At 43.4% G+C, this 19,576-nt stretch overlaps 2 protein-coding genes across 2 annotated transcripts in view; one reads left to right on the plus strand and one right to left on the minus strand.

Annotated features, from left to right (window-relative positions):
* Vps53 (vacuolar protein sorting 53) overlaps positions 1 to 9,780 on the minus strand; it is a 31,031-nt gene extending 21,251 nt beyond the window's left edge. Inside the window, exons 1-10 of the mRNA XM_037424204.2 lie at positions 9,540 to 9,780; positions 8,785 to 8,915; positions 8,287 to 8,440; positions 7,759 to 7,874; positions 6,076 to 6,195; positions 4,378 to 4,456; positions 2,717 to 2,784; positions 2,425 to 2,497; positions 1,284 to 1,426; positions 120 to 312 (exon numbers count right to left, since the gene is read on the minus strand). Coding sequence (XP_037280101.2) covers positions 120 to 312; positions 1,284 to 1,426; positions 2,425 to 2,497; positions 2,717 to 2,784; positions 4,378 to 4,456; positions 6,076 to 6,195; positions 7,759 to 7,874; positions 8,287 to 8,440; positions 8,785 to 8,915; positions 9,540 to 9,647 — 1,185 coding nt within the window. The 5' untranslated portion in view covers positions 9,648 to 9,780. The remainder of the gene's footprint in view (positions 1 to 119; positions 313 to 1,283; positions 1,427 to 2,424; positions 2,498 to 2,716; positions 2,785 to 4,377; positions 4,457 to 6,075; positions 6,196 to 7,758; positions 7,875 to 8,286; positions 8,441 to 8,784; positions 8,916 to 9,539) is intronic.
* Positions 9,781 to 10,514: 734 nt separating this feature from the next.
* On the plus strand, positions 10,515 to 17,238 carry CSN6 (COP9 signalosome subunit 6). Its single transcript, XM_037424197.2, has 4 exons — positions 10,515 to 10,969; positions 13,070 to 13,396; positions 14,615 to 14,896; positions 16,829 to 17,238. The coding sequence occupies exons 1-4, from the start codon at positions 10,685 to 10,687 to the stop codon at positions 16,865 to 16,867; spliced, it is 933 nt and encodes a 310-aa protein (XP_037280094.2). The 5' UTR covers positions 10,515 to 10,684; the 3' UTR covers positions 16,868 to 17,238.
* The last annotated feature ends 2,338 nt before the right edge of the window (positions 17,239 to 19,576 follow it).

A 19,576-nucleotide genomic window follows, 5' to 3' on the forward strand; every position in this document is an offset into this window, starting at 1 on the left:
GAACACAGCTCAAAATTAATGACACCGCTTAGCTACATTTTCCAGGCTGCTGTTTCAGAGAAGATGTACATTTATAATGAATGTCAGATTGTTACGTCCACCACAGCTTGGGGCAATACCTGTGACAAGTGTGCAGAAGGCATTGGCGGTGCCGGTGTTGGAGGGGACACCACATTGGTGCGCTCGAGAGTGACACCCGTGAAGCGCCGGCCCAGGAGCGCCTCGAAGCCCGTCGTCTTCTGGATGGCACTGAGCAACAGACGCACCTCCATGTCTTGCACTCGGCTGCTCATCAGCTGGCTCAGCTCACGCCTGTGACCGCGAGACAATGAAGAGAGACCATACTAAGATATAGACTTGATACGCAAAAGACACAAACCAAGACATGCAAACAAAATGTGCGTCCTGAGATGCAGGCAGAAGCTGTTCCTTGAATATTTATTGCCTGGCTCCACCTGTCATATCAGAGACATCAGTTTTATGGTCAGTGCCTGACCGTGCAGAATACAATGCGTCAATGATCTGCTGGCCATTCCTTTCAGCAGAACTTCTCCCAATGTGGAAATACAGTATGACCATCCATAAGGACCGCTGGAACTATGTCAAAGTGCATTTTTCACTCTACTGAAAGACATTCAAAAATTCAATAAGAATCTGCGAATCGGCAGCTTGATCTCTGTATTAGATTTGGTTCGTGAATAACAAACCAAGACTGTAACCTTCCATTCGATTGACTGACCAAACTGACCTAACGTAACCTGACACAACCAGGCTTAGCACACTGAAGAAGCATACGGGTTATGAGATGAAATAGTGAAGGTGTTAATACTAAACACAACCTAATTATCCAAATACAGTAGCATCTCGTTACCATCCTTGCCTTCTCTTGCTTCTCTCTCTCTTTTTTTGGCTGCTACATTCAAGAAAACTTCAAATAGAACTAGCTAGCACAAACACACTCTGTTCTTCTTTATTGTACTCATTACACAATGGATGGCAAATTGACATTCCTGTAAAATTTTCTGGTCTGCCTTTTTTTTTTTCTTCATTCACCGTATCTTCTATGTACATTTCATCAAGCTTGTGAATGATAGGTAATCTAAAGTTTGCTCAAACAGCACAACTGTTTAAGTCCACAGGCTGTCACCTAAATTTCGAACCACTGATATGTAGATAGATAGATAAATGGGCTTAATGCCCCAAAACCACCATGTGATTATGAGAGATGACCATATTTGAATAGACAGAAAACACAAAATGCCTCGAATAAAAAAGGCGCCTACCTGGTAATGTGGCAAAACTCGACCGCAATGCGTTCGCTCACTTCCCAGTCAGCGGGGAACAGTTGACCAAACTTGCTCTCAAACTTGACAAGATGGTTCTTGAGCCAAGCATAGCGCCTATCTACACGATCTAACCAGGCCACCTAAAGGAAAGAAAAAAAAAAAGAATGCACACATTCAGAAAGCCACATCAGCAGCCACAAACGACACTAATGCCACATCATTCTCCAAGATTCATTCGTAGCCTAGCTAGTTCACTTGGGTATTAAAGAAGTTTGGATCAATGACAGTTACAAATGTGGGTGCGCACAATTGCAGCTAGCTTTTTTTTCGTTCTCTATTCTACGACAAGGTTGTTCTCCCCCATGTTCTATCACCTTTCATATGACGCTTTTTGCGGCCAACTGCGTGACAGTATGGAGCCCACGGAATCTATTTGACAACTGTTATTAGAACAACTGCTCAGTGACGCTCACTGCCATCTTGTCACAAAGCAATCTTAGTAAAAAGTATGTGTTTCCCATCTTTGCCAGAAGTAAATATTTCTGAGCCAAAATTAACAAAGAAAACTATATAATGCACTCATACAAATACCTTCTTCACCCTCTGTATGCAAGCTTTTCTCCATCAAAAGTTTTCCAGGTGGAAATCCACATCAACAAGACAGACCTTGTATTGACAAAAAAGTGCTAACTGAACTTTAAAAATTAATAACAGTGGATAAATAAGTCTACAATTTCAGGCATAGTTCAAATAAGAAATGTTCAAGAGCGAAAATGCACAATTTAACATAATACTGAATGCCGTCTACATTCATTGCTTTCAGCTGTGCAGGACATCAGACAAGTTTCACAGCTCTTTACGCATAAGACACAAAACAAGCTGTGCCTGATATAAAGAAGAGGTGATGTTAAATGGAATGATAACAAAAAACACGATCTCATCTGTGAAAAATGCCTTGAAACCGAGGAACTGTTATCTTTAACAGCACACAAAAGAGGACGCTCTTTTGTGTGCTCGAACTCAAAGGAGCGCAGAATTACAAAACTTGAAACTATTGGGAATTGACTGCACTGTTATCGCACAGGTGTATATTTCAACAAAGGGCGGACTCCGTTAATGTAAATTGCGAGAGACTTACATCTTGGTTTGCTTGGAAGAGGTGCGTGTATTCGGCCAGCTGGAGGGACACGAACCACTTCAGCAACTCCTGCCTGGAACACGCGAGAGAAAACATGGCACCTAGAATCTATGCGACACGCTCAGGACCAGTCTGTTTTTTTTCCTGTCTTTCACGTCAGCAGTTAATGCTTTGTACTACCTATTGAAAGCATAACTTAAATCTCTAACAGGAGGCCATTTGATCGTGCATAACTTTCCCAGGTGGGAAATGAACAAGTACAAGCAATAGCGGCGAGTCCACGAATACTCACTTCACTTTCTTGTCCAGAATCGAGACCACCAGGCAGGCCTCCGCAAGTTGCTGTGTAGGAGCCGAATGCTGCGCGTATGAAACAGAAATGGTCTCTTATCACTGCCGTCGTGAGGAGGGCCTCGGAGATCACAGTCAATGAGGGTGTGGCTCTTCGGACAGCATAAGAAAGGGCACCGCAGATCACATATGGTACACCCAAAAAAAAACAACTGTATCTTTCAGGGCGTCTTTCTGCCATGAAATGATAATTATCACCCAGTTCACTTGCATTTCCTTTCCAGCAAACTCGGTGTTTAATGTCCCAAAACCACAATATGATCGTGAGGGACACTGCAGTGGAGGGCTTCAGAAATTTCTAGCACCTGGGGTTCTCAAACGTGCACTGCATACATGATCGGACAGTATCTCATGAACTAAAGTTGAGTATATCTCAGGTTTTACGCTTTTCAGCGTATCTTTCATCTTATTGCCAAGCGACAATACCGGCTTATTCCCGATACACATTTTGTGATGACACGTCGCAGGAGGCATTATAAACATGATCGAGTCTGTCTTCATCCAAACAATCTAAACTTAACAACACACACATGGTGCAGTGGGCAATCTTACTTTTGGTTTTACCTCTGTGCCTGAAGCGTCTTCACAAGATGCACCAAAACGCTGGAAACACGTGAAACCAAAGAAATATAAACTCAGTGCACATACTGTACCTGAAGTTAGCACAATGTGAACAGCATCTTTGACAAAATGTAGGCAGAGACACAAAAAAATAGTAGCATGCCCCAGAACTTTTCTTAAACAAACTCAAAAACTTTCGTGCAATGCATCAATTGTAAAGTTACATTGTGAAATTAGATAAGCAACAATGATTTATTAACGAAACAAAGTGGAAAGAGTAAACAACCTTGATGTTTTCCCATGACTACCAACAAGATATACAAGTCTGTATCGGTACACACCAAATTGCTTCATTTACACTTGACACATGATGTGAGGAGAGCCCTGTATCAAGACCCGTTAACCTTAAAACTAGAAAAGAAAAGCACTGTTCAAGAAACAGCTCACAAATATTTAGCACGAAACTTAACAAATTCAATACAAAGTATATTTCAATTTATACACAAAGCATATAAGATATAGTGCATGCAACATGAATGCTCGTCGACACATATTCATTCATAGCAGGTGGAAGGTCAGCAGCCATTACACATTGTCACTGACAAGCACTTACATTGAACTTGTGAGATATATGATAAGTCAGGCTCCAAAAAATCTATCGATGACTGTGTTTTTGATCTTGTAAGAATACTTCGACCCAAAGTAGCACGCAAATTAACCATGACAAAAGTTACTCATAGCGATTGTAAATACCGTTAATAAGCTCCGATAACCCAGCTTTTTCATAAATAGCAAAAGTTGGCCACTGTGCCGTGTTATAACTCAATCACTGTGCTTCATGACAAGTAGAAAACATCTGCGGAGATGTCAACCGTCCTTAAAATCTCTGCCGTTCCACAAATGATGTAACTTATTTCAATGATGACAATATTTATTGCACATAGTTGACACATGAAGGACCCAGAAGCAGTGTGATTTTAGAACTTGAGCAGCTACGCTTGGCGTAGAAAATGCAATGCGAAATCATCTGGGCAAACTAACCTTTGCATTTGGCCCCGTGAAGGCATCATGAAAATCGGCCGTTATTTGCTGTGCGAGGTCAGACTGAATGGTGGCCACCCTTGAAAAAAAGAAAATAATAAGGGTGAGGCAATCTCCAATTGTTTCATATTTCAAACAAGAAGCAAAGGCCGTACTGTCAATCACCACGAATCTTTCTTTTGCTAGCTGATGAAAAAAATGCAAGCAGCCTTCATTCAGCACATAAAATCAGTGACGATAGCCAGTAAAAAGCCCAGAACACAGTGGAAAATGTTAATGAGAAAAGATATCTGGAATTTCTTCACTGAACAATTATCACAGCTAATATCTCCCATCGTGGCATGCAAAGATGATTTCCTCCCTGAAACACGCACGAGAAAGACATGGCTTCTTGTACAGGCGACTTCATGAATAACTGTTACCAATCGAAATGACAACTTGAAAGCAGTTCTCAAATTTTTATGTTGCCGACAAGCAACAGTCATTTACATTTCTTTATACTTGTGTACAATGCCTTTTGCAACTACACGGCCAATAAATTAGGAGCTCCATAAACAAGGTACACTTGCTTTTTGACCTGCCATAATGGCAACGGCAACTTAAAAAAAAAAAGAAGAAAATTGGGCCGGCTGCACCTGCACAGCATAAGATCTATGTTTACAGTAAAAGAGAAGTATAGTATTGTTTTAATTGGAGGCAGTTAGGGTTAGGCTGATTAAACAAACAAATCATTTGCTAGAGTGAAAACATCACCCCAATATATATATATATATATAATACATATGAAGAGGCTACTCAAAGGCAAGACACCTTTTATAGAATTAGCAGAAATCATTGGGCAAAAGGTATTTGTTGCACGAAATCGACCCAGGAATCTCTATGGCTACCCTACAGCAGAATTGTACTTCTTTAACGAGGCTGTGTTAAGTGTTGCTTATCACTTACAGTTTTAAAGGAATGGATAGTATTGAACGTATTGTAACAGAGAGTTTCTAAACCAACAAGATGCGGTCTATAATACAGCAGGAAAGACAAGATCTGGCAGCATCGACAGGAATGATGGATTCACATGAGATCTGAGACCATTAAAAACTAGAGAATCAAACAGATTGACAAGAAAATGCGTACAACATACCTCAGTGAGCTGCAATGCGCTTGATATCTCAAATTAGCAGAACTCTTGACCATAACTGCTCTGTTAGTTTGCTTTCGTAAAGAAGGGCAGCGAGTAGGGGTGTGTGATATTCTTTTTCTATTAAAATCACATATAAGTAATTTTGATTTCACTCTAATTTTGCTGGTATTTTTCAACGTTCACAAATTTCATTTTTGATACCCAGCAATTACGACATGCACGCTTGACAGCGGCAGACAGTGTTAATGGTAAAATTTATTGCAGAGATGTGCTGCAATAGTGTGCTAAGGAACAAGGGAGGCTGCTGGTGTTTACACAAGAATGACACATTACGGAGTCAAAACATAGACCTTATCCTCGTTAGACAGGCCTTTGAAGTGACTAACAGCAGTCGAACGTGAAATGTTGCTGAACATGAAAATTTTGACAAGAAAGCTTCTCTTCAAGGGACAACTGACACATCCCCTTTCCAAAATGCAGGCTCAACCGCTGTTGCAGCCGATGTATTGCACCATGTCCGAATGAAAAATAAAAAGGAGAAAGAGAATGTATCTTTGGCGCACTCATCGGCAAGCTTGCGTATCTGAGGGATGGCCATGTAGGGCTGAAAGTGGTCCAGCACGTTGACTACCCCTTGAAGAAGGTTAGCCACTTCTCCATATTGGCGCTTGCGAGTCAGCTTTCTGCACAGGAGAGGGCAGCACATTAGGATAACAAAAAGGGAAGTTAGTCGGCAAGGATTCATCATGAAAGAAGGTTAGACGTGCAAACTCGAGAGAACTGGACAGCACAGGTTAAGCAGAGATCTGTCTCACAACGGTACAGTTATACAAAGTTGAATGTACAGGCCACTGTTACAAGTAATATGGAGCAGGTAGCCGCACTCAGCGGAGCGCCACTACGGGTGCCACGCGTAACAGTGCCAGAGGTGGAGTCATTGATTGATTGATTTGTGGGATTTAACGTCCCAAAACCACGCTATGATTTATGAGAGACGCCGTAGTGGAGGGCTCCGGAAATTTCGACCACCTAGGGTTCTTAAACGTGCACCCAAATCTGAGCACACGGGCCTACAACATTTCCGCCTCCATCAGAAATGCAGCCGCCGCAGCCGGGATTCGATCCCGCGACCTGCGGGTTAGTAGCCGAGTACCTTAGCCACTAGACCAAAGCGGCGGGGCCAGAGGTGGAGTCAGGTGTATGCTGTCTGCTACGGTTTCTCCCACTCCGCCTCGAGCTGTGAAAGTTACACTGTGCACGCAGATTTACCAGAGCATGCGCAGCGACGTGGGAGGAACCGCTGAATACGGTGCGCAACTAACTATGCTTCAGTACTGATTATGCTTGCTCCAAGTACTTGCGTCATAATAATTCGCGCAGCACCCGCTTCGTGGTCCAAGGAGCGCGTCCACGCGTGCCATGTTACCTGTAACAGTGGTTGTGCGTGCACTCTTGTGCGTATATACAATCAAGCTTAGAGAGAAAGCAATTGTTAATCATTCCACCAGCTCTTATATTCAGGAAATCACTTTGAAAGTTTCCTTGTATAATGTTTTGTAAAAACACACTTCATAAAGGAGTACAGTACCTGTTCTATGCAGCCTATCAACAGGCAGCAGCAGTGTTTAGAAAGCTCAACCTCGGGCATGGTTAGCACAGCTAACAATAAGGATACACCAGTCATGCCTTTTATGATGAACATCTGGGGGAAGCACCGAATGATACCTATATACAGGCAGTTATTCTTTTCAAGATTCGGTTGCTACACAGACGGTTAAGCCACCTGCCTCTACAATGCCTAAATGTTACTATATCATACTGTCTGGACTGTTCCAAGCTTTCTCAATGAGAAAGTGTCAAATGCGATTCATGCAGAAGTGATTCTACAAATTAAAGCAGAGTTAAACTATCGTTGACATGTTACAGCATTCATGCAATGAAATGCACAAGTGGACAACTGCTTGAGATTCGCACATCATGTTGCTACAGATTAAGCCCTTAAAAAGGTGGTGGAGGCTCTGATGTAAGTGCACAAGCCCACACTGTGCTCTTACAGCATGAGTCGAAATCTGGGCAAGTATGTGCATTACTTGGTCCTAACTGACAAGCTTTATTTCTTCAACACTGTACAGGTATGCTACTGAGAATGTGCTGCCTCAACCAATCCATCTTAAAAGCCGTGCTAAAAAAAAGTGCCTTGAGGCAATGAGCTGTGAAACGTAGCAGGAAGAGAATGTAAGACATACTTGAGGCCATCCACACCCTCCACGAGCATGTGAAGGTGGTTCAGCGTTGTTATAGATGCTGTCAGGTGACGCTTGGCATTGTCCAACTGCTTGATGTCTCGTGTGATCTCCTTAACCTGCACTCGTATAAAGGGAGTTAAACAGATGAGATACACCACGAACATTAAAAAAGAAAAAGCTTTGCCAAAGCTTTGTGCATTGCACACAAATCTTGAAGACAATTTCACACCCTGATGGAGCAGGAAAGCCACCCATGCTGTCCCTCTTAATCTCTGTGTCCAATCACCAAAGTAAAAAGAGAGATAAATGTGTTAATGAAATACAGACAGTTGCAGGTATGGTAGTTTCATAAATTACAAAAGAGGCTGCACTTGTGTTTAATGATGGCACAACTAGACATTATACTTAATTTACCATGCAGGACAGCAATGGACACTGTGACCAAGTCAGTTTGACTGATGGTTGCATGTGCGATTCAAGTGTAAGATTTATTTTCAGCATCTCAGAGTCCGCAAGCTTTATGCATACCATGTGTTCAGACTTCTCAGCTTTCTCCTTGATGTCACGGATGCAAAGAAACAGCTGGTGGATAGAACGCTGTGCCTCCTCCAAGGATGCCCGTCCATCCGAGCCAAGGTTACTCTGGCCACGAACGACTGTCCGGATCTGGTCATCCAAGCGCCTGCACACAAAGCCACACTTGTAAACTTGTGGGAAACCAATAGTCATAGCTATGCAACTAGGCAAACGACCAAGGAGAGACATGAACAATGTACAAGAGATGAACAGGGACCTCACAAATGGGGTGCAAGTTCCTCGTTTCTAGAACGTCTGAAAACACTAGCTTCCATCGGCAACTAGTGTGGCGTCATCCTCAGAATTATTTAGGATGACAAAAAACGAGCCTTTTTTTTTTACTATAGGCCTCAGAATGTTTGCAGGAGCCATTGCAAAGCTACAGTGTATGCAATGATAGAGCCGCTTCAAAGAAAAAAAAAAAAGGGAAAGCAAGACAACATTGAATACCTGATTTTTGTCTTCATTCGTGCAATGACTTCATCAACATTGGCAAGCGATTGTTCCGTTGGAAACAGTGTGTTGATGTAGTCCACTGGATTGAAGTTTGGGCTGTCCAGTGGGTCTGTACTGGGAAATACCTGCGCAGTACGACAAGGCAGGCAAACTACATGCTCAGAACCAAGCGAAATTGTGGTACACGTATGTCAAGTACCAACACAACACTATGTTTCGTGTAAGCGGATATTTTTGGGCGCAACTAGCGCGCGTACTCGTACGTGCTATAAAACTCTCGTGTACATACGCCATAAACGGTAATTAAGCATCAGAAATTCAGTGAGGAGATTGCATCTTGCTTTAGTAGATATTTTACGCGCAATCTTGGAAAATTACCAGCTGCGGTGCCAGTGTTCGGTTTCACATACATGTGCGCTTACATCAAAGCATGTTCCATACCCGGATCATTTCATTACACAACACACACAGCTGGAACAACTTGCGTGGACCGATTAGATACTACTGGTTCCTAAACTAGCGAGAGGCATGCAAATGCTCAGCCGAGGCTCAATGATACGGCAGGATAACTAGCCGATGCCTCTTCGTTACTAGTAAGGAGCTATTATTTATAAAAAAAAAAAATCAGAGCTAAGATCTGGAGACGAACCGGCGATACATCGTCAGTAGGAAGCCGGCACCTGTCAAGTTGAAGGTTGTAACATCAAGCTACGACCCATACACCATACAGGTTGTAGCGTTCAACTCACTTGCTCTATGGCAGCCTGAACTTCGGGTGGAAAGTTCACAAACGCGTTGAGTGTCTCTTCGTCCACGATAATCTCATCGTCCAGCTCGATGCCCATCGCATTGGCCATGTCGGCTCGCGAACTACACCGGTTTCACGCCCGTACCTGGCACCCGGCGGCGGATCGCGCAGTGGCACCTTCCTCAATTCGTTCACGCAACTCTGGAACACTCCGATATCTGAATTCCCGTTTTAAGGCGAGCGGCATGACACCAACGCAGCCAGAAGCATCAACACGGCGAGCTCCAGCCAGACGACCACAGAAAAAAAAAAATGTTTTCGGTTATTTTAGTTCAATAAAGAATAGTGCTGCAACTCTCTACACTTAATCGAAGCCCATGTTCGAAGCCGTTTTTTTCTAGCGGCGTTTAGGGACGTTTGACGGCGTTAACGCACTTTTTTGCACACAAAAGTGCGTGTACTTTACGTTTTTACGCTTTACACAATGTTGCTGTGTTTAAAAAGTTACGCCACTAATTCAAAAAAACCATTTTGTGTGTGTTTAAAAAGTAATAATGTTTTTTGGCATTTATTACGCTTCAATGTTTTAATGTAACATTAAAAACTAGTTTTTGAATTATTTGTAGCAATTATAAAACTAAGTTTAGCGGAATTGTTACGTTTACAGCTAACACTAAAAAAGTTTACAAACATTTTAGTAATTGTCACACACTAACTCACTTTTTTTTAAAAACGTATCAATAACACGATTAATTTTTGTTATTTACAAATTGCTGCGCCATCTTAAGGGTAATAAACAAACTAGTTTTGTTGTTTTTAAATTCAATTACAAACATACTCAATAATTGTTTCGTTTACAGGTAACGCAAACGTTTGCTCTTAAAAAATTGCGTGTAAATAAATGTTTGAAGAGGTGTTCCTGAACTGATGCACATACGTGTCTTATGCATGCTATGACTGGACGTTGGCTGAAAAGGACAGTCTCCCGTAAAGAAAGGATCAATGTGGTTCCGGCAGCTGGTTTGAGTGAACGAGCCGTTGTCAAGCTCCGCGCGCGCTTCGGAGTTTGCGGAGCCGTCGTCCAAAACAAAAGGGCTGGGAACGTCGTCCATCGGTGAGGGACTACGTCGACGAGGCCGTTTAAACATGGAGGTGGACGAAAGCCCGGCCAACGTGATGGCTGCATCGGGCACCACGGGCAGTGTGTGCATCTCCTTGCATCCGCTCGTGATTATGAACATCTCCGAGCACTGGACGCGAATCAAGGCCCAGGAAGGCAAGGCGCAGCAGGTGATCGGTGCCCTCATCGGCAAGCAGAAAGGCCGCAACATCGAGGTCATGAACTCGTTCGAGCTCGTCTTCAACACCATCGAGGGAAACATTGTGATTGACAACGACTACTACAACGTCAAGGAGCAGCAGTTCAAACAGGTACCCGCTTCGAATCCCGGCAACGACGTGTCGTGGAAGTGTCGCAGCTCTGTTTTGTCGCGCCACAGCTTTCCGCGGTCTCGCTATGTGTTTGTCGCCACAACATGTGCCGGCCTCCTTCTAACCAACGCATTGACGGCGTGTGTGGTTGTAATGAAAGACCGAGGACGAAGGTGTTGCTCGAAACCATCAACGGAGCCTTGATTGGGTAACGAGTACGCATAATTCAGACTCGAGATGATGACGTGCAGGCAATTGAATCGCAGGCCTGCATCAAAGTTCGTAAATTATAAAAGTGGTTATTTTATGACACTACTTGCTGCGCCAGTCTGCTAGACACGTCCACATCTGAGCCGGGCATGTTTGTACATTCGGACCCATTTAGTTCGGTTAGTGGACATTCACGAACGGACGTCAAAAGCACTGAATGGCGCATTTGTAGTGGCACCGTTTAGTATGTTCTCGTGTTGTGCTCATAGATCATTGCGTAACCCGTGCAAGCAAGCACCTATAGTGTCACAACCACAGGCGAGAGCACTGATTATGTTTGACAGTACACTTGAAGAGCACTGATACCATTGTGTTGTCACAAAATATATGCACATGCACAAGTCGCTCCTTGGGTCATACTACGTCTTGAGAGACGCACATACAATGGGTTGGGCTGCCAAAGCAATGCATCAAAACAGGCACGCTGTCGCACCTCATTTGATTGGCTGCAACGAAATTTAAATAAGGTGTGTGCACTGTGCAGCTGCTCTCCCATGAGTCACACTCTAATTGTAGATGGGTTCCGCCAAAATTTTTTATTGCAGTGCTTTCCTGCTTTTCATCTTTGCAGGCATATGAAGGTTACATATCCATTCTTGTTGTGTAACTGATACGTCTGCATACAATTTTATGAGTACACATCAGGCACTGTCTTGACGGTATGTGCTATATCATAGATCATTTTATTCAGTAAAGAAAAAAAAAGATTTTAGGACCTTGATTTGTCATATTAGCTAAAATTTCAACATTTGTCATAATTTAGTGTCACTTTAATCCTTTTTATACCACAGGAATTTGAATAGATTCAAACACATATTCTAGGTAAGTGCCATTCAGGTAGTTTTCTTTTACAAGCTTTAAAGCTAACACGTAAAATTAAAAGCTACACGTAGTGCCACTCACTATGAGGACGGACTGCCACGCCTTTTGGAAAATAGTGGGTGTATGAACACCGAAGCATGGGAGCACTGACAAGTGCTGCCATATAATGTAAGAATTTAGCTAGAAGCAAGGTGATCTTTACTCACTCTAACCTATTTTTGATCATGACTATTACTCTTCATCAACTGCATCGATACACATAGTCTTCACGTAACGTCACAGACACGTTCTTTGTGGCGTGTACTCTAACGTGGCAGCCACAGTGGCTATTTATCTTATTATAGAGTGTCAGTGCAAGGGAGGACAGAGAGTCGTTCGCTCCCCGCTTTGTTCAATTCGACAGCAGCGCCATGGGGGAACACAAAGGCACACGAGGGGGCACCAGTGCTAACCTAATGTCGCCGTTAATTGCTTCGCAAGCATCTCAACCCTACCCCATCACGGCGACCACGGTGACGTCAGTGAAAACTATGTGTTGAATGTTGATAAAAGCACATGAAAATGAGAACTATGAGGAAGATGACAGACTTTGTTCCTATGTTAGTTGCGGAATGTTAGCTTCATCGGGGTAGCACTTGCTGTCCTGATGAAGATTTTTGTCAAAATATTGGCTTCAGCTATGTGTAGATATAGAATTTTTCAGTGAGGGAGAGGGGGCATCTTATGGGAAAGCGGGCACCTAAAGCTGTGCATTGGAGCATTAACGTTCACACTCCGCTTATACATGAAAAAATTAAGGAAGGGCAGGGCACCTGGGTCCAATCGTAGCTCCAGCGACATTTTCCATTCAATGATCTATTATATCACCTCAAGCTTCCATCTACACCTGAATTTATGTCGTGTTAGGACAACTTACACCGAAAATTTCTCTCACATTTAGATAAAAAAGAAAAACACATGGCATTCTGATGTTATATGCCGTCATTCAATCGAATGATCGCATTGCAGGTGTTCAGCGACTTAGACTTCCTCGGCTGGTACACAACAGGAGGCGCCCCGACCGAGTCAGACATCCAAGTGCATCGGCAGATATGCTGCATAAACGAGAGTCCCGTGCTGCTCAAGCTGAACCCGCAGGCACGTCACAGTCAGCTGCCGGTCGCCATGTACGAGTCAGTCATCGACCTCGTCAACGGGCAGGCCACCATGCTCTTCGTTGAACTGCCCTATACACTGGCCACTGAAGAGGCGGAGCGCATCGGTCTCGATCACATGGCGCGCATGTCGGCTGCTGGCGAGTCTGGTGAAAGCTCCCTCGTTGCCCAGCACTTACAGGTGCAGTGTTTTGTTTGTTCGCCTTTTTTGTTCAGCAAGAGTGTGCCAGGCTTAACGAATTTCTAGAGACAGTTATATTCCGCACAAGAATATGAATCGGCATATGTAAAGGAACAAGCCCACAGGCCTTGGACTTATTGTGTACCCTTCTTTTCCTTGTGTGTTCACGGCTTGTTCAATTCTGTCTAATCATTCTGCCACTGTGTTCCATGGTCTGTTCATACTTTAAGCACAGCTTTAATATATTTTCTCTGGAAGATAGCCCAGTTCTCCCTTTCTGTGTGGATTGCTTAGAAAACCACAATTCATTCAATGAATTCCAGTGTTCAGTTAGATAATTTACGATATTATCCTGATCAGCATAATCATTTACAACATTTTATTTGTTGAAAGTTAGGGTGGCAAGACTTGCTGTGAAAGCACTGGAAAAAATTCTTTGTGCACGATGCTGCAATGGAGCTGCATTAAAGTCGTCATGATGTTTTCATGCAGGGAACTCCTAGTTGCCATCTTCTCAAAAACAACTCCCTTGCGACGTGCTGCACATAATCTTTGACAACTTACCCGCCATAGCCTCCAATGCCGGTGAACAGACACCAACGCTCACAGGCTGCGCATTTTACACAAAAATGCTGCACAAACGGCTGCTAAGTGCAAAGGCGTAGTCCTCACTGAATCACCAATCTATCTGGCTCCAAACTCCCAAATATGGTACTCATCATAATAGCCTGAAAGTTCAGGCACGCGGTTGCAAAAAGAAAAAAACACACATGCACGCAAGCTTTACAGCAGCTAGTGACGATGGTTATTTTTCAGCCATTCTGATAATTCGTGGATTCCTTTAGGCCGGCTACCATTGTTGTGATGCCTAACTAATGCTAGTTTACGGCTTCAGGAGCCCCGCTACTGCTGTGGTTGTAGAGTCTAGAGAAAACACGTTTTTATTGTGTGTTTGCGTAGCAGAGTTGGTGCCGAGCCACAGAAAATAGATAGTAAACCGAGTTGGCAAATAAGAACACTCTAAAAGGACACACTCATCAAAACATCAATTGTCAGTTTTCACACGTGTCATTTTTGTGTGATTCTTTCATGTGGTGTGTGATTCATTCATGTGTGATTCATTCGTGTGGGTTCACTTGCACATTTTGCACGGAATTGTGTACAACGACCTACTACGTAGCTCTTCTAGTTGTCAGCCTCAGCGTAACGCATTCGCAGGCCCAGCACAGTGCCATCAAGATGTTGCACAGCCGGGTGCGCCTGGTGCTGGAGTACGTGAAGGCAGTGTCTGCGGGCACCCAGCCAGCCAATCACGAGGTGCTGCGGGACGCGTTCAGTCTCTGCCACCGGCTGCCCGTGCTGCACACGCCCAGCTTCCAAGGCCAGTTCTACAACCAGTGCAACGATGTGGCCCTCATGACTTACCTGGGCACCCTCACCAAGGGCTGCAACACCATCAACCAGTTCGTCAACAAGTTCAATCTCCTCTACGACCGACAGGTATGTTTATTCCCGCCTACTCCCCATTCCCTTTGAGCTACTCCCGAGATAAAGTCTGTGGTAGCTCCTTTACGAGAGTAGGAAGTTGGGTCACCTGGTTTGCTTTCATAATCAGAAACGTAGTGCAGTTCCTGTTGACGAATGCGCATCGTATGTGTTGCCTTTCCTTGTGTCCGTCTTCTATTGCGCTACGTTTCTTCCAATGTTTCGCCAATGCTCCTAAGCTTGTACACTAAGTAGTTGATAAGACAGGAACATATCTTTTAGGGGCGAAGCTCCTTAGGGCGTGGGCTGTGCGTCCCGTGTAGCCTGTATGTAGCCACCTCTTGTTTAGTTCTTGCAGTGTTCACTAGATGGCGGTACCGTCCCCTGTATGTAGCCACCTCTAATTTAGTTCTTGCAGTGTTCACTAGATGGCGGTACCGTCTCCTGTATGTAGCCACCTGTCGTTTAGTTCTTGTAGTGTTTGCTAGATGGTGGTACTTGTAGCTGATGATGAAAAGATGCAAGATGTTATAAACTAGAAAGCGGTACTTGTAGTTGATGAAAGACACGAGATCTTATAAAATAGGAATGATGTCACATATGGCGCGTGTCATTGGTTGAAGGCAATCGTTCGATTTAGTGCGGCGACGTACGCTAGGGGGAGCGATGTAATAAAATCGAGTGGGCAAAATGTACAGAGGATTCATGGTTTACCAGGTTTACCTCCGGAGCTTCACCCACTCATCATCATTCACTTCGTGGATATGGCGGAATTTTTTTGCACTGCACTTGACTGCATTGATAGGAAAATACTATGTCTGTCAGGATACCACATTGTTGTGTGCTGCTCACACTAATATCAACTTTCAATTGCATGCTCTTTATTGCATGCTCTAATATACGCATGCATGCCCTATTATACGCATAATTGCATGCTCTATTATACGTCATTGAACGAAAGCTACCATTTTGCATTGTCTGTACTGAAAAAATATACTCTATATGCTTCACTGCATATTAGAGAATGTGGCAAGTTGAACTGTGTCGTGTGAACATTTCTTCGGAACATTTACCCCCTCCTCCCCCTTTTTTTATTTCTGGGGCCTATATTATCCCTTGATCTGTACTCTTTACTGTGCTGTCACTGAAAATCGCAATTTATTGCTTCATGTACGAAACCTCTAAGGTTACTATATGGCAGACTCACGGTAAACAGAGCTGCGGCATATACGGAACAAGTGTTTCTGACAAAAATGGTCTCGTTCTTGTATCTACGCCCCTGTTTCACTCTCACCTTTTAAACAGAACATGCCTTCCCAGTCCCTTTGGGTTCCGTTTAACAAGAGGCTACTGTACTTTGTTTAGGGCACGTCATTATTTTGACATGGTAACTTAACAGAGTTGGTCTTATGTGTGTAGAAATGTTGCATCTACTGACATCACGCATATTTGCGGCAAATCTATTTCCTACAAAGATGGTAGCCTTGTTTTATTGTTTCACAAGCATTTGCCTTTATGAAAATTCTTCCACGCTTCATTCTTGGTCATTCCAGGTCATTCTAAAAGAAGGCTGTGATTTATAAACACCTGGTACTTGTCACGCATTTATTGGTGGTCTTCCATTGTGACTGCTTGTAATTACCCGCCGCGGTCGTCTGGTGGTTATGGCAATCAACTACTGACCTGCAGCTCCCGTTCACGGCGGCCACAATATTGATAGAGACAATACTTATTATTATTAAAAGAAGAGTGTGTAATGGAGAACAGTGATGCAACATATCCGACGGACTTTTAAAACGTGGAAATGCATTAGCCTGGTGAAGTAAATGCCACCAGTTTCACTGTTTCATTGGTGCTTGAAAAGCAGAGCTGGTCGAATTTCAATGTGTTCAGAATGTTGCAATCAGTTCACGCATCTTCTCTTGTTTGATTTCCTTCCTCTAAAAGGGCATGGGACGCCGCATGGGCAGGGGGCTGTTCTTCTGAGAAGCTGTGCCATTTAACAGCACATTACGGAAGCGCACCAAACAAGCCCAACAAGCAGCTCACTCACCATGCAACGCCTGCTGCACAGCAAAAAGGAACTCTCAGGAACAGCAAGTCCTGTTTGCCAGTGCTGCCCTCTGTTGTGCACGCCTGTGAGCAGACTGTGCCTCTTTTTTTTTTTTTTTTTTTATTCATTGCGGTGCATTTGGTATCGCAGCGCTACGATCAACAATTCAGTGCGTATGTGAGAATTCCATTCAAACTTTTTGAAAACAATGTTGTTCTCTCCCTCCCACCCTTTTTTTTATTCAAACTGAGTAAATGCAAGAATTTTTGGCCGAGGAGAGAGGTAATAAATGAAGTGGCGATCACCTCCTGCTTGTGTGTGTTTTTTATTATTATTGCAATAGCAATTACATAGGTGGTGAATTTTTGCCTTTGCCACGACGTTGTGTACTGAGAAAAATTGCTTTAAAGGAGATTTTACCTAAGGTACTACCCCCCCTTTGCAGGGTGCCAACTTAAAACAATTCGGCCGTACATGCTCATGTGTGCAATTAGTGGCCTATCTAATCTTATAGTCATTCTTTAGTTGTTACAATGCGAAATTCTCCAAGCATAGAGTTTCATACAATATTGCCTAGAGAGAAATCTGGCGCTGCGATCGTGTACCCTCATGGGAATTACGGGAAGTGCAGGCTTCGAATTGGATCGCGTTAGCCAGCGAACAGATCTTTTCTACAGTCTACAGATTTTTTTCTACAGTTGCAGCTTCGTTCTTCGCATAGAGTGGGGTAGGTGCAAAGGACTGTAGCTGCGCCTTTGTTGTTCAAAGAAGCTGAAAACTGCTAGGCCTCTCAGTTTACTGCAACACTGGAGCAGTATAAGTCGTGTATGACAGTTCTAGCGAAGCGTCGTCCACTCACCACTGCGCTTAGATATAGTGTGCCATGCCAGTGCAAAATATTACATCGAGTTCACGTTTGTTGTTAGTGCGTCTCGCCAAAACTTGTTGAAATCAACTGCAAAACGACGGCGACGCCTGCCACGCTCTTCTGACTCGACTGCACAACAAAACGAGAGGTACGTTGGGGTCAGATCACTTGAACGGACGCACCTGGCATCGCAGCAGACAAAACGTTATGTGTTTGTCACTTAATACTGTGCGGTTATTTCCATAAATATATGTTGTGTACTTTCTAGGGCAAAATAAGAATATTAATTTTCCCATGTAAAGAATAATTCATTACATCTTGATGCCAAATCTAGAAATCAATGGCAGAGCAATGCATACCCTGGTGGTTAAATTTGTCCAGGTTTAACATTTACTGTCCTGTCACAAAAACCTTTTGCAATAAAGTTTGCGTACAAAAAAAGTGAAGCAAGTTTCAATTAGATATAACTTCATGTTACTTTGTTTTACATTCAGCTAACCAGCATCGCGAATCTCAAGAACCTGATCTATCTGAAGCAGATTCGAAGCCTGTACTTCCAATAACTCCCATAGGGGTACAAGCTTCGCTGAAGCAGCCCGCGTAGACACTAACGTCAGATTCTCCTCTAGGTAATATTGTATGAAACTCTATGCCTCCAAGCTACTTATTACTTCAGCATCGCAGATGCTTGCCCTATCTTGAAAGTGACGTTTGAAGTAATGTGTGCAAAGTACAGTGTACTATAAGGGGGTAGCGTGCTCTCTGCCCTATGCTCTCTGTAAGGCTCTCTGAAGCCGCTTACATCGCCGGTACAGGGAGAAACTAGAGGTGCTGCTACAGTTACCTTTTGATGCCTCGCACGCCCGCTCCTTCCCAGCTGCCGCTCTCTTGCTGAGGGCGTGTTATACGAGGCTGCAATTCGACTAATTTTTGTCATTGAGATTGTCATGGTTTGCGTCAACAACTGTCTCTGCTGTCATGCTCATGCTAAGGTATAAGCAAATATGCCTACTGAGCAGCACCATCACTGTTTCGCGTTGTGGTGCCGGACTGGTTAGAGCCGTGTGAAAGGTGTGCTGAAAGCGTCCCTTTTCAACATTTCTCAAGACAAATAAAGAAGCCTATGGAAGAGGAATGGCATCCTAGGCCGCATTTTGTCATCAGAGAGTACACTCGTAGCATTGATGGTAAAAAGGTAAGTATTCCTCGTGTAAGATCGGCGCTTCTGGCAGGTGCTGTCGTGACAATTTTTCTAAATCGCACCATGTACCTCAGCAAATCAACTGTCAAGGACAAGAGTAAAATGAAGAGACAAAGTGTCCAAACGACCAGCAACAACGGGAGTCTAACCTCGAAAGCGCCATTTGCCGAAAATGACCTGAACGGCCAGTCACCACCAAATGACAGAGGTATATACATATTGTCATACCATATGGTTAAAAGTACACAGATTTTTTACAGTGACAACAGCAACAACAGGAACAAGAAATACACGACACTTGCTACACTCGTGGCTAAATTTATTTCAGAAAAAATTTGGTGTCGAGTGCGTGTAAATTCTATCTGAACGTCTTGCAGATTACCCTGGACTGTAAACTTTTTTAGGTTTGCGTTAATATTTCTTTGAAGTGTATAGGCTGCACGTGCTCCGTTTTTATCGCCTGAGGATGCGCCAAAATGTGTTTCTTGGATAAAAGTGCTATTAAACTCATTTCTACACATGCCGCAAGCATTTTAATAAATGTGCAAAATTTGATATTTGATAAATTTTCAG

This window comes from Rhipicephalus microplus, chromosome 3, assembly GCF_043290135.1.
Source record: "Rhipicephalus microplus isolate Deutch F79 chromosome 3, USDA_Rmic, whole genome shotgun sequence".
Classification (NCBI taxonomy): Eukaryota; Metazoa; Arthropoda; class Arachnida; order Ixodida; family Ixodidae; genus Rhipicephalus; species Rhipicephalus microplus.